The following is a 15,069-nucleotide window of genomic DNA, read 5'->3' as shown; positions in this document are numbered from 1 at the left end:
CCGGCTCCGGACCTCGTCCACAGCGAGAAGCTGCTGGAGGTACGGACCGGTTTTGTCGAGGGGATCTCTGGACCCGTGCTCAAGAGTCTGCTGGACCGACTGTTGGAGAAGAAGGTGATCACCGACCCAGAGGGGGAGGCGGCGGAGGCCACGCCGAACCACAGAGACAGAGCTCGCTTCGTCATCGACATCGTGAGGAAGAAGGGCGAAGACGCCAGTTTGGAGATGATCGAGTTCCTCAGGGAGGACGACACGTTCCTCTGTGAACACCTGGGGTTGTTTTGACGCCGTTCATCCGCTGGATGACAGAACTTCCTGTTTACCGTTGATCCTTCTCAGAATCTCACATTTGCAGAAGGTTGGAGGTCTCCAAGTCTTGGAGTTCTGGAGCTTTTTCAATGTTCTCAGCATAAAGATGTAGAAATATTTTCCTTTTACTAATTACTTAATCAACGTATTGTTACTTAATTAAGTTGAGATCATGGGGTCTTTTGTAAGTTTCCCTATTTGTCGCTAATTATTGATTGACCCAGACGTCCATCACAGCGCTCCACCTTGGAGGACATCCCAATTCTTAAAATGGATCCAGAAGAACAAGGAGACACACTGCTGGAATAACCGCTGTCCACGGCGGGACCCTAGAGAGGAAACAGTTCCTTATTGTATTTATATTAATTAGGTATTTAAGATGATCAGCTGTCCCTCATAGTTTGTGTGGCATTTTAAAAGAATTTTTATTTGACCTTTTAACATTTATATTAGTTATATTTTAGGCCAATTTTAGTCCTGACACAATGTTTACAACTTCAAAAGAGCTTCTGTCCTCTCACCTCTTCCTCATCTCTTCACATCCAATCTTCTGTGGGCAAGGAGGCAAGGAAAGGAATCAAGGAAGCACAAAATCCGGAAATGAGAAAGTCCTGATGTGTTGTCCATCCTGTCACAATTTATTAAACAAACAAGTTTATTTAAAGAATGCATTTACTAAACTGAACAAACATCGAGAGTCTGTAATCAGTGCGTTACCCCCAGGTACTTGGATTTTTTTTAATAATGTCTGGATTTAGATGTTCATCTGCTAATTAATCTGCTTCATTTTCTTTGTTCTGTTGTTCTTATTGTCTTATATCTGCATGAGTGTGAAGAAAATAATTGAATAATCAAATACTAAAGTGATTCAACAGACATCCGATAGAATTAATGCTGGGCTTCCACAACTTTCTAGTTTATATTGTTGTTTTGAGTGAGGAAAATATATTGTTTTAATTCTCTAGATGACTATTTGTTGTAAAAACTGAAAACCACTTCAATTTGTACTGAATCACACTCAACATTTCCTTTAAAAAAATAAAGAATAATTTGAATCAGGAGTTCAATCAGGAGAGACTCATTTAAAAGTCATACAATAATTTGTTACACAAGCATAAAATATGAATTATGCAAGGTCTTTGGCGATTGGACTCCATCATGACATACTATCCCCGAAGGCAGGGATAGTGAGGTCCAATAATCCCAATCCCCCTGGAGTCCAGACACTGGTGGAGGTGGTGTAAGGAATAGCAGCAACCTGATGACGAACCAGGAACAATGCTGATGCCAACTGGAGGTGACTGGGGTGGAGGAGGGTCGCTTCAGCTACACGCTGAAATAACAGCTGACAGCCAACAGAGAGGAGAACACTTTTAAAGATTGACAGCAACAACGTGATTGGCTCAAGGAAACCGTGTGTAGAATCTGATTGGTTCCTCAAATGTGCCCGCCCCCAATCAGCTGATAGAGTAATTACAAAGGAGGCGAACAGAGTCCGACTGGTTGTCTCCCTGACTGAACTTGCGCTTAAGCTACATTTAAACACAATGCAGTTTGTAAATGAATCCAAACGAGGTCTGCAAACTACAAGTAATCAGCCTGTCTCCTAAAATCCTGTCAAGGGTTCAGTGTGAATCATTGCAGGTAAGTTTTTGTTTTTTGCAGTCTCTAGTTTTTGGTTTAGCGAATGTCTTTAAACTTTCATAGAGCTTGAAGTTATTTTCTTGATTTAGTTCTTGTCACAGGCCGGCTCATAGCCTGTGGCAAGAATGAGTGGACACAAACACCAAGTATAGGCCAATCAAAAGAAGAGTTTATTATATATTTTAAAAACTATTATCTTTAAACAAAGAAAAGGAATGAGGTGTGCGAATGTCATAGTGTAAGGTGTATGTAAAGTGCATGGTTGAGTGAATCTGTAGGTGTAAACATGACTGAGTGTGAACAACGTAAAACCTTCAAAGGAACAAACAAAACAGTATCATACCTGGAGGAGCAGAGAGAGAGAGACGTGGTTAGAGGCCTTATACCCAGAGCCCAGATGGCTCCAATCACTAAAGACCCTACTCGCCTGCAGGAGGAACCGCCCCTGCAAGGCAGAGGAGGAGCCGTGACATTATAGTCTGTTGGTGCTCGGTTTATGAAAACACCCAACAGGAACACACCTGGTGAGTCAAAAAAAACATGAAGATGCACAGCACCACCTAACATATTAATACCTAGTAGTTCAGCAGCTGACTGACCCTTGAGAACTAGAACAGGAAGGGTAGCCAGTCCTTTCACAGCAGTGTCTATGGCCTGTTAAGCTGAATCTAGTCACCTGCCGTCTCAGCCGAGAATGGGTTGGGGTCATAAAAGTCGGATAGGGGCATGAAGGACGTCACACTGTCGCGAAAAGGTTGTTTGAGAACATCAAAAAACTGTCTCAGGGCCTAACTGTAGGTTTACCGAAGGCTTTGGTACGTAGTGCGACTTTCACATCATCACTCGCCCTTCCTTGCAGCTTGTTCAATATTTGCTTGGTCATAACTAAACGTCTCTACTAACCTGACACACTTTAACAGTGCTGTTCCCCCCTGAAGGGGTGTGGCTCATATGTCTGGGTCAAAGTCCTATTCCGTTCTGCTTGAGGAAGGAGAAGGCTTTTTTCAGAAGAACAACACAGGTAAGAGTGTTTTTTTTACAGTCTCTAGATCTCGGTTCAGCAAATGCTTATCTCCAAATCAAATATGCCTAATAATATTTATTTCTTACAGATGTTTTTTTTTTCCTGATAGATGTTTGTGATCTTTCTGTGACCCGAATCATTTCCTGTTGGTCTTGTGTTCTGTTTTAGTTCTAAAGAATGTCTTTTTACATTTACGTTCAATCTATGATGTTTGTGTTATTATTTTATTTGTTTATATTTGATCTTCATGAGACTTCAATGGAACAATTCTGACACGTCTTATTAGTGGTTGAAGAGGAATGAGGTGGTTGAATTGGTTGAGTTTGAAAAATGTTACTTAAAAAAAATATGAATTAGCAGCCTAAGATTGTATTGTTAGTATCAAAATAAACTTATCAGATGTGGAGTAAAAGTAGAAAAAATTATTCAAGCACAATTATGAAGCACTTGAGTAAAGCTACATTCCCCCACTGTTTATTACAGAGGAAGTGAATGTAAAATATGATATTGATCACCAGCGATAGATTTACATTCATGTAATTCTATTTCAGGGACCAGAGCAGGAGAAACAACCAGAGAGTTCAGAGACAATTTCAACACTTTGGTCTCTGAAGAGACCTCAAAACCAGCGAAGCGACCTGCGGACTTCCTGTCTCCTTCCAGAGCGCCACCAGGATGGCGTCCCCCGAGGACCGCCGGGGACCAGAGAGAGACGACTCGTGCTTCGGCAGGGCGGCCAGGGCCATCCGGAGAGTCCTGTCCAGGATCTGCAGACAATGTTGCGCAACCCCTGCCCCCTCCCTTACACCCTCCTCTACCCGTGCCCCCTCACCTGCCCCCTCCCTTACACCCTCCTCTACCCCTTCCCAGGCGGACTCAGAGGAGTCTTGTGACAAATCCACCAACAGGTGTGGTCCTTGTGTCGCTCCCCATAAGCGGCCTTATACTCAAAAGGACTATACAGATTATTCACCTTCCCATTCTCCCTCAATACAGTGTCAGACAAATCATAAGAGACCCTCTAGAGGAGAGAAAAGGTTGAAAACTGATTCCTCTACGTCTTCTTCTGGACCCTTACACCATTGGCATCCACCTCCAGCAATGACGACATACGCCCCAGGATCCGGTCAGGAGACACACCTTCCAAACAGATCAGAACGAGACGTTGACCCCGGCTGCTCTCAGTCCCTCATCCCAAAGGTCAGAGGCTTTCCGCTTGCACACCGCCGCCACAGGGATGCGTTTGAGTCTTCCCCCAAGGAGCACGAGAGGGAGCCGGGAGGAGACACCGACGTCCTGATGGAAGCAGACGTTCCTGTTGCAGCCGCAAGCCACTCTGTCACCAACGCCCCACCGGAACCGGGTCAGGAGGAGTTCACGCCTGATATCACGGCCGATGAGGTGGACGAGACCTTCAGGTTGCGGTGCTCTGGTTCGGGCCTGTACCTGTGCAGCGTGACCGGCCTGGTGTTCCACATGGGGGGCGACGGGGGGGAGGTGGTTTACAGGATCGTCCCCTGGGACCAGAGGCTTCTGGCCCGGCATCACAAGAAGGCAGCGGGACCCTTGTTCGACATCAGATGTGAGCAGAGGTCCGTGCTCGGCCTTCAGCTCCCACACTGTGAGATCCTGAGTGGCGGGGGGGGCGACTTCCTGTCCGTGGCTCACCTGGAAGACGATGCCGTGGAGTTCCTCCGCCCGAAGGAGGTGACGGAGACTCACGTCCTGGTGGACGTCTCGGGGCTTTCTGCTTTCGGCAACGTCAAGGACGAGGACTCTCCCCCCCAGCCGGTCAGAGCGCTGGTTCTGATCTTCTACCGGGCCCCAGACGACCAGAACGACCCCGAGTCCCTCCTCAACGTGTTGATGCTGCCGAGGAACGTGGTAATCCGGGAGGTGCAGCGCATCAGGAAGAAGCTGGTCGGGCCTGAGCGCTACATAGAGACGCCCTCGCAGTGCAAACTGCACCCGGACCGGGACTACGTCCTCTCCACGCGTCCCCAGGACGACCGGGTCACAGTTCAGCCCACCAAGGCCGAATTTTACTGCGACAACTACGACAACTACGTCCCGTCCTTCCAGGTGATCCTGGAGACGAGGCTGAACCACATCACGCTGCTTCTGAAAGAATGCGACGGCTCCCTCTGCGTCTGGGAAAGACGGGTCCCCCTCATCGTCAGGGCGTCCGGCGGGCCGAGCGCTCCGGACCTCGTCCACAGCGAGAGGCTGCTGGAGGTACGGACCGGCTTCGTCGAGGGGATCTCTGGACCCGCGCTCAAGAGTCTGCTGGACCGACTGTTGGAGAAGAAGGTGATCACCAACGCAGAGGGGGAGGCGGCGGAGGCCACGCCGAACCACAGAGACAGAGCTCGCTTCGTCATCGACATCGTGAGGAAGAAGGGCGAAGACGCCAGTTTGGAGATGATCGAGTTCCTCAAGGAGGCCGACCCATTCCTCTGTGAACACCTGGGGTTGTTTTGAAGCTGTTCATCTGCTGGACGACAGGACTTCCTGTTTACTGTTCAGTGTTAATTTTTTGATTTAGTGTTAGTCTTTTAGACAAAAATGAATGTTTTAGTCACCTTAACGTCTTACAATTGGTGCAATACATTATTTTTTGGGCTGGATCATGAACCAGCCATTCTCAACTGGACCCCCACTTCTTATTGAAGTATTGTGACTTCGTCACCACCAACGTTTTCGTCTTGTCTCGTTAACCAAAGTTAGCGTAGATTTAGTCATCGTTTTCATTTTTGAAGATCCGTTTTCGTCCCGTCTTAGTCATGGAAAAAAGGTTGTCAACGAAATTAACACTGTTACCGTTGATGCTTCTCTCGGTCTAACATTTGCAGAAGGTTGGAGGTCAAGTCCCTCAACTTTGTAGTAGTTCTGGAGCTTTTTCAATGTTCTCATAGTAAAGATGTACTCTACAAACAGAAGTTTCACTATTTTGTCGCTCATTGATTGGTCTTGGCCTTTGGCCTTTAACCCAGACGTCCATCAGTGCTCCATCTTGGAGGACATCCCAATTCCTAAAATGGACCCTACAGAACGAGGAGACACACAGAAGTAACAGTTTCTTATTGTATTGATACTAATTTGATATTTAACATGCTCAGCTTGGACTGATGCACTAAAAACAGATTCTGTTCAGTTTGTGTGGCGTTTTAACACAATTCTTTAATAACCTTTTATATTTGTTATGTTTTTTTAGGCCAATTTTAGTCCTGACACAATGTTTACAACTTCAAAAGAGCTGCCCGCCTCTCACCTCTTCCTCATCTCCTCAACTCCATCCAATCTTCTGTGGGGAAGGAGGTGAGGAAAGGAACCAAGGAAGCACAAAATCCAGATATGAGTGTCCTTTGTATTATTGAGTGTAAAGAAAATAATTGAATAATCAAATCACTACTTCGATTCAACAGACATACAATAAAATAAAATTAGTACCACATTGATATCTTGGTTAACAGGAGTAAAAGACAATAGTGATATGTATTTTTCTGTCTGATTTTTATTAATTTGTTTGGTTTCTGTTATCAACTTTGATGATTGTTTTCTTATACTTGATTTTAAAAAACGATTAAAAAAAAATAATTAAAAAAAAAATATATATACATATATATATACGATAAAAAAATAATAAATATATATATATATTATTTTTTTATCGTTTTTTTAAAATATATATATATATATCGTATTTAAATATTATATTTATATCTTCTTTTACAAAATAAAATTATAAAATTCTTTTACCATGAACGCGCCATGGGCAAAATGTGGCGCTGTCAGCCAATGGCTGTGCAGAAGGGGCGCGGCTCAATAAACCCGTCAACCCCTGCTGTCTGTTGACTAGGAACCGCGTTCAAGTTGGCTTGTTTTACAACCTTTTGTATATATATATATATGACAGTTGCCACTAGTTAATAATTACATATTAACCATTAATCTGGTTGTAAATTATTTTACTGTCATTCCCATGAAGCTGTTTTATGTTTCGATTTGTACACAAGAGGGAACAAAGAACCTGTCCACATGGTTTTAATACATGCCTTGCCGGCACGTCCTCATTGGCTGGTACGTTTATCCGCTCGACCAATCGCGTCACATTACACTGAAGAGCGCCAACGTCGTCTTCTCCGATTGGTCCAAAGCGTTTGGCGCCTCTTGAATCTGCCTCAGCCGTAGTGGGCGGCGAATGCGAGACGGTGAGCAGTTTGAACCGTGGCTGTGCCGACGCGGAAACATATAAACCGGACAATTTGTCGAATGGAATTTTAACTTTTGTATTCCCCATCCACAAACACGGTGTCGTTTATGACAACGCCGGGTAAAAAGCTGTGGGTAACGGCAGCTTTTCGGTCTGTTAGCCGACTCTGGGGACGTAAAAAGCCGGTGTCGCGCAAAGTGATCCGCTCCCTCCTCACCGAGCTAACTGCTAACTAGCTGCCGAGCTAACCCCAGAGCTAGCACCAGCCAGCTAATCCCCCCCCCCCCATCCGCACAACACAAAGGACGACTTTGCCCGGTGTTTGTCTTATCAAGCCCCAATAACTCAGTCGGATGAGAACTGAGCCTCCTGTGAAGGTAAGAAGAGCTGTCAGTGCCCACTGATTTTAAAAACGTATTTACCAGCTTTTTATGACACGAGAAACCCATTTTGATGGGACGCAAACTTGGCACGACGTCGGACAAGCTATCGTTAGCCTAAAGCTCTGCTTGTTATTGGTAGCATCTCACCCTGTGAGGATCGATGGAGCAGGACCTCTTTATTGTGATTGGACGGGTTGATACGACCTTCTAATAAGTGCAATTAAAAGACAAAATTACTCAATATATAACAATCTCAGCCAAAACAGTTTCTGAAATAACATTTGTGTCAGAATAAAAGTTATTTTTTTACAGTTAGACTTTTTAAACAAAGCAGCCAATTATAGTATTATGATGAATTGTATATGATGAACACGTTATTATTTCATATACTGCTGTAGTTTTACATACATATTTAATCTACAATGTAATTCAAGGTTTGTTGGGTTGTACATGATTATGACTTTCTTCCCAAGACTTCTATCTTGGTGTGAAGTTGGATGATGAGTAAGAGGCTGCAGTCTCTAGTTTCACAACTTCTGGAGGAGGCCTTAATAATGGCAGATGAAACACTGGGCTGAGATGTGTACATGAGAGGGATTGAAACTTCATATGTTGTCAGCTTCAATGTGTTTGTCACAACTTTTAAGCCATTTCATTTAGCCCATCATCACCTCTGGAAATAACAATGTCCTTTTTTATTATTTTATAATTATCTACATTTTTATTTGCAAACCTAACTGCTTTTTTTGGACCCTTGCATCCGACATGTGTGAGAACTGGATGGACAGATGACTAATCTACAAAGGAACACATTCATTTCCTGCTGAGCTTCCTCCAGTTGATGGCAGATTTGCCAAAAGGAACGAGGACAATCGGGTCTCGCTCTTTAATGGCTTTTGTGTATCTGAATCTTAGCCGATTTGAAATATTTTTTTTCTTTCTATTCCCAAATGTGGGATAAAAACGCCATTGAAGGGTACAGACCTTCATCCTCCTCCCTGTTTTTGTTTTTCAGGTCGATCATGGTGCTGACAGGGAAGCGCTCGGAGAAAGGGCCGGCCTGCTGGAAGAGGAGGGTGAAGTCTGAGTACATGAGGCTGCGGCAGCTCAAGCGCTTCCGACGGGCCGACGAGGTCAAGGTTCGTCCGCACACGACGCGGCCTTTACGCCACGCAGATGCACGCTGGGGGGGCCGTAGTTAAAACGGGGCTGTGGTCGAGGACACCCGCTCGCCTGTAGCACTGAAAGATGGTAGAGTGGTAGAAAACCCAAGACCCCAGCATGCGTGATCAGTGGATTACTCAGAGGATGGTGAAAGCTATTCTGCTTTCTTAACTCAAAACGACACGTCTCCCTTTGAGAATAGAAGAGGCTGTAGGTTAGCTTGTCTATTGTTGTTGCTTCTCTCGTAACCACAACAACAGCGAGAGGCCTTTTGTGAACTGAATATAGATGTTTGTAAGAAAAAAACTGCAGCTCTACAAAATGTTCACCATAACTTTCCAGCTCGTTATAAATAATTCTCACCAGTGGTCACTGGCCGTACTTTCAGTTCAGTTGTTGGCTTTGACTTGCATTTAGCTGTAGGATGGTGCGTGTGTGTCCCCCTCGTCTCAGAGCGTCGTTCTTTGGTGGCTGTCAGATGACGCCATGTTCTGCCTGACTCGTCTCTTGTTCTTTCTGCCTTCATTTGAATATATTTCCTCTCTTTATTCAGAGCATGTTCAACACCAACCGTCAGAAGATCGTGGACAGAACTGACATTCTGAACCAGGAGTGGAAGACGAGGCGAATCCAGCCGGTTCACGTCATGACGTCTGTCGGCTCCTTGAGAGGCACGCGAGAGGTCGGTGGATGAACGCCTGAGGAAAGGTCTCAAGCTGTAGAGAAGGTTCTGACCGCGTTTTTTTTCCTTTCTGCGCAGTGCACGGTGGACAGCGGGTTCTCCGAGTTCCCCCGGCAGGTCATCCCCCTGAAGACTCTCAACGCCGTGGCCTCGGTGCCCGTCATGTACTCCTGGTCGCCGCTGCAGCAGAACTTCATGGTGGGAACGAGGGGCCGCAGGAAGCCTGGCACGTATTGCTGTGCTGTAGCATGTAGCGTGCTGTATGTATTCAGGCTCAATGTGAAATGTGTTTGTGGCATCAGGTGGAGGATGAGACTGTGCTTCATAACATCCCCTACATGGGGGACGAGATCCTGGACCAAGACGGCACTTTCATAGAAGAGCTCATCAAGAACTACGACGGCAAAGTCCACGGAGACAGAGGTGAGGCCCCGTGGGGCGCACAGGGGTCAAAGGTCAAACTCAAACATCCGTTGTTATGAATACGTAACTGTGTGTCGTGTGTGGCAGAGTGCGGCTTTATCAACGACGAGATCTTCGTGGAGTTGGTGAGCTCCCTGTCGCAGTACAGCGACAATGAGGACGAGGAGGAGGACGAAGAGCCGGACTTTAAGGTGGAGAAGATGGAGGTGTGCGATGGGACGGAGCTTTTGGAGGAGCCACGCAAGGACGGCCTCGTCAACAATGAGAGTGAGTCCGCCCGAGGTCATCCGGGTCACGAGAACGTATAAAATATTTTTGATGCTAGCGCGTGTGACGAACATGATGAAAGGAAGCTCTAAGTAGCAGCCCCCACATGTAGCAGCCCCCACGTGTAGCAGTTAGCAACATCCAGCTGTGAGGTCGTAGCCGACTGAAAGAGGCCGAGACAAACACAACTGAGCACTATTTGTCTTTCCGTTCAGTCTACTGTTTATACTTGTTTAGTGGAGAAGAGAAACAAATGTTATTTATACTTCTCACGAGGTATTTTACTAATTAGTGGGATTCCAGTGGTGCGATCAAAAGCTTTGCAACAACTTCAGGGCGTTGCAACGTCCATATCTGGTTGGTTCCTGTCATTTTAACAGCTGTCCGTCTGCTCGCACCACTTCATAACGCACAGCGAGGTCAAAAAGGTTATGAGCCCGACGTCTTGGGAAGGGCTGGAGGAAGAACTGGTTTTGAAATGGTGACGCTGAAAGAATGTGAAGAGGAAGTGAGTTGTGTGTCTGTCGTCCGCAGGCCGAACCAGCAGCGACGGCACCAAGAAGTTTCCCTCTGACAAGATCTTTGAGGCCATCTCCTCCATGTTCCCTGACAAGGGCTCCACGGAGGAGCTCAAAGAGAAGTTAGTGGCTTCAGTGTGGTGACCATGACGACATATCGATTGTGTTAAAGCTAAATCTGTGGAATCTTATTTACTCAATGGTCTAAAAGAGTTAATAGTGGTGATTTGACTGACTTCACCTCGTGTTCCTGACGCATCGGTTTCCCCTCCGTCAGGTACAAGGAGCTGACGGAGCAGCAGCTGCCCGGCACGCTGCCCCCCGAGTGCACGCCCAACATCGACGGGCCCAACGCCCGCTCGGTGCAGCGCGAGCAGAGCCTGCACTCGTTCCACACGCTGTTCTGCCGCCGCTGCTTCAAGTACGACTGCTTCCTGCACCGTGAGTCGCGGCCCGTGTTCCGTCAGCAGAGGTTTGAACCGGGTTATCTGGGGAGTCTTTAACGCTCCTCCTCTTCCTCGTGTCCTCAAGCGTTCCACGCGACTCCAAACACCTACAAGCGCAAGAACTTGGAGAACCTGGTGGACAGCAAACCCTGCGGCATGGACTGCTACATGTACCTGGTACCGGTGAGTCCCGCCTTCTTTAAACCTAACGGCAGTCTTAAGAGTCTTTGTCCTCGCGCTCAGACAAAAACAGGGAAGAGCGGCGTCATTTCTTTGTGTTCATCGAGTGATTTAAAGTCTACCGCGCTGTGATTGGTCAGGATGGGATGGCGAGCGAGTACCCGGCGGGCGCCGTAGCTGCGGCTGAGCGAGCCAAGACGCCCTCCAAGCGCCCGGCGGGGCGTCGGCGCGGGCGACTGCCCAACAGCCGGCCCGGCACCCCCTCCGTTTCCTCAGAGACCAAAGACACGGACAGCGAGGGCAGCAAAGACGGCGAGGACGACGATGACGAGGACAACAAAGAGGAGGAAGACAAAGACGACCAGCGGGACGAAGACAAGAAGGACGATAACAACAGCAGCAGCAGCTCAGGTGCCGTCTCTTCTCCCCGTTTCTCTTCTCTCGCTCACAACAGAGGCCGGTGGTTCTTTTTTTTTTAAAAGTCAACTCCCATCTCGTGTGGCAGAGGGCAACTCGCGGTGTCAGACCCCGGTGAAGATGAAGCTGGTCGGCGAGGCCGAGGCGGTGGAGTGGAGCGGCGCCGAGGCCTCGCTCTTCCGGGTTCTCATCGGGACGTACTACGACAACTTCTGCGCCATCGCGCGGCTCATCGGCACCAAGACCTGCCGACAGGTGAGCGTCGTACCGGCAGCTTCCCCCTGGTCTGTGGCTCAGAACATCCCATAATAATCACCTGCGTGTTCATCGCAGGTCTACGAGTTCAGGGTCAAGGAGTCGAGCATCATCGCCCGGGCCCCCGCCGAAGACGAGGACACGCCCCCGAGGAAGAAGAAGAGGAAACACCGACTGTGGGCCACTCACTGCAGGAAGATCCAGCTGAAGAAAGGTCAGAGGTCATCTGGAGAAGAATGGGGTCGTTAAATGTTCAAAGTCAAAAAAAGCAGTTTCCAGTGGTGTCTGAGTCACTCGCCTCTTCCCGCCCTCTGGCAGACGGCTCGTCCAATCACGTGTACAATTACCAGCCGTGTGACCACCCGCGGCAGCCCTGCGACTCCTCGTGTCCCTGCGTCACCGCACAGAACTTCTGTGAGAAGTTCTGCCAGTGCAGCTCAGAGTGTGAGTAACACACACACACACACACACGCGCAAAGCAGCATTTACTCCCCCGGGGACTGAACCCCCCCCCCCCTCCTGCCCACCAGGTCAGAACCGGTTCCCGGGGTGTCGGTGCAAAGCCCAGTGCAACACCAAGCAGTGCCCTTGCTACCTGGCGGTGAGGGAGTGCGACCCGGACCTCTGCCTGACCTGCGGCGCCGGGGACAACTGGGACAGCAAGAACGTGTCCTGCAAGAACTGCTCCATCCAGAGAGGCGCCAAGAAGGTTTCTGCTCGACTGCTTGGCTTTGAGTTCTCTGGGTTGAACACATAGATTGATGTTCTCTTACTTTGTGACCCAGTATTAGAATTTTAGTTTTTTTTACTAGAACTAAAGCTCCAGATGTTCTCCCTCGTTCTCTCAGCATCTGCTGCTGGCGCCGTCGGACGTGGCCGGCTGGGGAATCTTCATCAAAGAGCCGGTGCAGAAGAACGAGTTCATCTCTGAGTACTGTGGAGAGGTAGGACCTCGCGTCTCTATTTTTATATATATATATATATATATATTTATTTCTATTTGGTGGAGATCGCAAACCAGTTTAAATGTTTAATAATCTGGACCTTGTGGTTGCAGATTATCTCTCAGGACGAAGCCGACCGCCGAGGGAAAGTCTACGACAAATATATGTGCAGCTTCCTCTTCAACCTCAACAACGGTACAGAACGCACACACACACACACACACACACACGGTAACCGTCCGGTTGTCCTTGTTGTTGAGAGCTTTCCGTCCGTCTTTCCCTCGCAGACTTCGTGGTCGACGCCACGAGGAAAGGCAACAAGATCCGCTTCGCCAACCACTCCGTGAACCCCAACTGCTACGCCAAAGGTGGGCGGAGGAGGAGGAGCTTCGATGTCCGGGGGCGGGGGGGGGGGGTGTTCTTGGCCTCGCTGAGTCTCCTTCTGTTCTCTCCTCTGCAGTGATGATGGTGAACGGGGATCACCGGATAGGAATCTTCGCCAAGAGAGCCATCCAGACGGGGGAGGAGCTGTTCTTCGACTACAGGCGAGTCGTCGCAACACGTTTCATTGACTGCGTTTTTCATTGGGAGGAACATAGAAATGCCTCCATATTTTAAGGGTTAGAATAAAAGTGAATTCTATCAAATATAGACCTGATGCTAAGCTAACGACGCGTCGGTCTGAATGCTAAGCTAACGACGCGTCGGTCTGAATGCTAAGCTAACGACGCGTCGGTCTGAATGCTAAGCTAACGACGCGTCGGTCTGATGCTAAGCTAACGACGTGTTGGTGCTGCAGGTACAGCCAGGCGGACGCTCTGAAGTACGTGGGCATCGAGCGAGAGCTGGAGCTGGCGTGACCTGGACTTCTACCTCCGGACTCGACGACAAGAGCCAATGTGCACGCACACACACACACACACACACCTTTACTTCAGGAAATCCAGACGACTTGTCAAAAACGCTAGAAAGCTTCAAGAAACCTGGGATTATTTGAAGCAGAATTTTGGTGCTGTCGTTTCTTCTGGTTTCTTTTACCATCTTTTGGTCTATTTTTATATCTTGTTTTTTTTCTTCTTCTTCTGTTCACAAATGTGCGTCTTATCTGCCCAAAACAATTGTGAGCTTTGATCTGGATTTTCTGTTTTTACACTTTACACAGAATATTCTTGTGTTTTGCACTGTTGTTCGTACAAAGTAATACAAATATATATATATTTTTTTTAGGGAATAATTAAAACCATTGATGTCTTTAGATGAGACCTGAACCTAATAATCTGTTTAGTTTGTTTTTTAAATTGGTCAAACCAACAATTTGTTGAAGAAAACAGTCCAAAACTCAAAAATATTCACTTCACAATTATTACAATGAGGAAAAACAGCAGCTTTTCTTTTTGTTAGTGTTGATAATCAAATACTAACTTTTATTTTGTTTCTCGTGATGCCTTCAGGGCCTCCTCTAAAAAATCCGACACTATGTGACTGTACGTGCACCAGCAGTCTGTCGCCAGGTGTGTGGTTGCTTCAGGTGCTAAATGTGAAAAAGAAAAAAAAAACAGGACTACTTTCAGGAAGCAGAACAACGAGCAGCTTCTTTTTCTTCTTTTTTTAAAAAACTCAACCAAAACTGCCTGGATACAGATTTAATTTCCCTTACATTTAACAAGCTGAAGGATTAAATAAATCCCTTCTAGTTATTTTCTCTTTCTGAAATAGATTTTTTTTTAAAGATTTCAGCTCCGTCAGTAACGACACATTTATAATTCATCCAAGAACCAAATCTATTTAGGCCAAAAAAACCCTCATTACTTCATTACTTTTTTGTGAACATGTCTTATTTAAAACACCAACAACTCTCATCCAGGTGCTTAACAATATTCTCCCTATGAATATGTTCTTAATGCTTAGTTTCCCCTCCTTGAAAAAGCCTTTTATTTTAATATTAACGTACCAACAATCACACCCTTAACTCTTCTTCTGGTGCTCGGCCTTTAATGAAGAAAACCAGCCTCCTCTTCTTTCTACCTGCTGACGTTTAATCTTAAGCCTGGGCTTTATTAGGCTTCACAGCGACGTCTCGTGGTGCTTCTCTCCCCGGGGGGGGGGGGGGGAGGGACTCTTTTGGAAAAACATCTCAGGAGGTTACATTACATTCTGACAAATCAGGTGAACCCATTAAAAGTTTTTTTACGGTGCGTTC

At 47.0% G+C, this 15,069-nt stretch overlaps 2 protein-coding genes across 2 annotated transcripts; both read left to right on the top strand.

The window, feature by feature from the left end:
- Positions 1-301: 301 nt before the first annotated feature.
- On the top strand, positions 302-5,916 carry LOC119198956 (NACHT, LRR and PYD domains-containing protein 1b allele 3-like). The gene has a single exon (XM_062559336.1). The coding sequence runs from the start codon at positions 3,653-3,655 to the stop codon at positions 5,456-5,458; it is 1,806 nt and encodes a 601-aa protein (XP_062415320.1). The 5' UTR covers positions 302-3,652; the 3' UTR covers positions 5,459-5,916.
- A 1,039-nt stretch (positions 5,917-6,955) lies between these two features.
- Positions 6,956-14,815, top strand: ezh2 (enhancer of zeste 2 polycomb repressive complex 2 subunit). The gene is made up of 19 exons (XM_037455272.2): positions 6,956-7,567; positions 8,589-8,712; positions 9,291-9,419; positions 9,498-9,617; positions 9,722-9,842; positions 9,930-10,109; positions 10,644-10,749; positions 10,905-11,068; positions 11,159-11,256; positions 11,394-11,664; positions 11,759-11,925; positions 12,004-12,139; positions 12,244-12,369; positions 12,456-12,634; positions 12,774-12,869; positions 12,983-13,064; positions 13,157-13,237; positions 13,330-13,414; positions 13,669-14,815. The coding sequence occupies exons 2-19, from the start codon at positions 8,596-8,598 to the stop codon at positions 13,727-13,729; spliced, it is 2,319 nt and encodes a 772-aa protein (XP_037311169.2). The 5' UTR covers positions 6,956-7,567; positions 8,589-8,595; the 3' UTR covers positions 13,730-14,815.
- The last annotated feature ends 254 nt before the right edge of the window (positions 14,816-15,069 follow it).

The sequence above is a fragment of the Pungitius pungitius genome, chromosome 19, assembly GCF_949316345.1.
Source record: "Pungitius pungitius chromosome 19, fPunPun2.1, whole genome shotgun sequence".
NCBI lineage: Eukaryota > Metazoa > Chordata > Actinopteri > Perciformes > Gasterosteidae > Pungitius > Pungitius pungitius.
Note: the sequence above shows the minus strand (reverse complement) of the source record. Positions and strands in the feature narration are given on the sequence as shown.

Bases quoted from the DNA above. Each gene is read 5' to 3' on its own strand.
- LOC119198956 (XM_062559336.1), top strand. From the start codon at position 3,653: ATGGCGTCCCCCGAGGACCGCCGGGGACCAGAGAGAGACGACTCGTGC.
- ezh2 (XM_037455272.2), top strand. From the start codon at position 8,596: ATGGTGCTGACAGGGAAGCGCTCGGAGAAAGGGCCGGCCTGCTGGAAG. The intron at 13,065-13,156 runs GTACAGAACGCA...TTTCCCTCGCAG, and splicing joins CCTCTTCAACCTCAACAACG to ACTTCGTGGTCGACGCCACG. The intron at 13,415-13,668 runs GCGAGTCGTCGC...TTGGTGCTGCAG, and splicing joins GAGCTGTTCTTCGACTACAG to GTACAGCCAGGCGGACGCTC.